Source organism: Eimeria mitis, genomic scaffold (assembly GCF_000499745.2).
Source record: "Eimeria mitis Houghton genomic scaffold, Emh_scaff2518, whole genome shotgun sequence".
In the NCBI taxonomy this organism is placed as follows: Eukaryota; Apicomplexa; class Conoidasida; order Eucoccidiorida; family Eimeriidae; genus Eimeria; species Eimeria mitis.
Genome location: NW_013570858.1, coordinates 423 through 700, shown reverse-complemented (window position 1 = coordinate 700; position 278 = coordinate 423). Strand labels below are relative to the sequence as shown.

General features: G+C 74.8%; 1 protein-coding gene across 1 annotated transcript in view; it reads left to right on the top strand.

Moving 5' to 3' along the window:
• EMH_0055020 (uncharacterized protein) overlaps positions 1 to 104 on the top strand; it is a gene marked incomplete at both ends in the record, with an annotated part of 6415 nt that extends 6311 nt beyond the window's left edge. The window contains one exon of the mRNA XM_013497180.1: positions 3 to 104. Coding sequence (XP_013352634.1) covers positions 3 to 104 — 102 coding nt within the window. The remainder of the gene's footprint in view (positions 1 to 2) is intronic.
• Positions 105 to 278: the final 174 nt, after the last annotated feature.

Genomic DNA, 278 nt, shown 5'->3' with positions numbered 1-278 from the left:
CAGCACCTCTCAGGGCCCCCGAAGGTGCATTGCCGTTTCACATTCAACCAACACGGCTTGGGGGCCCCCAAGGGGGCCCCCAGGGGGCCCCCTGCAGGGTCTAGCAGGGGGGGCCCCCAGGGGGCCCCCATGGGGCCCCTTGCAAGGTCTAGCAGGGGGGACCCCGAGGGGGCCCCACAGAGGAAACTCCTCGGGGGCCCCCCCCGGGGGGCCCCCAGGGGCCCCCGGGGGCCCCCAGGTACTTCCTTGGGGGGCCCTCAGGGGGTCCCTCAAAGGGG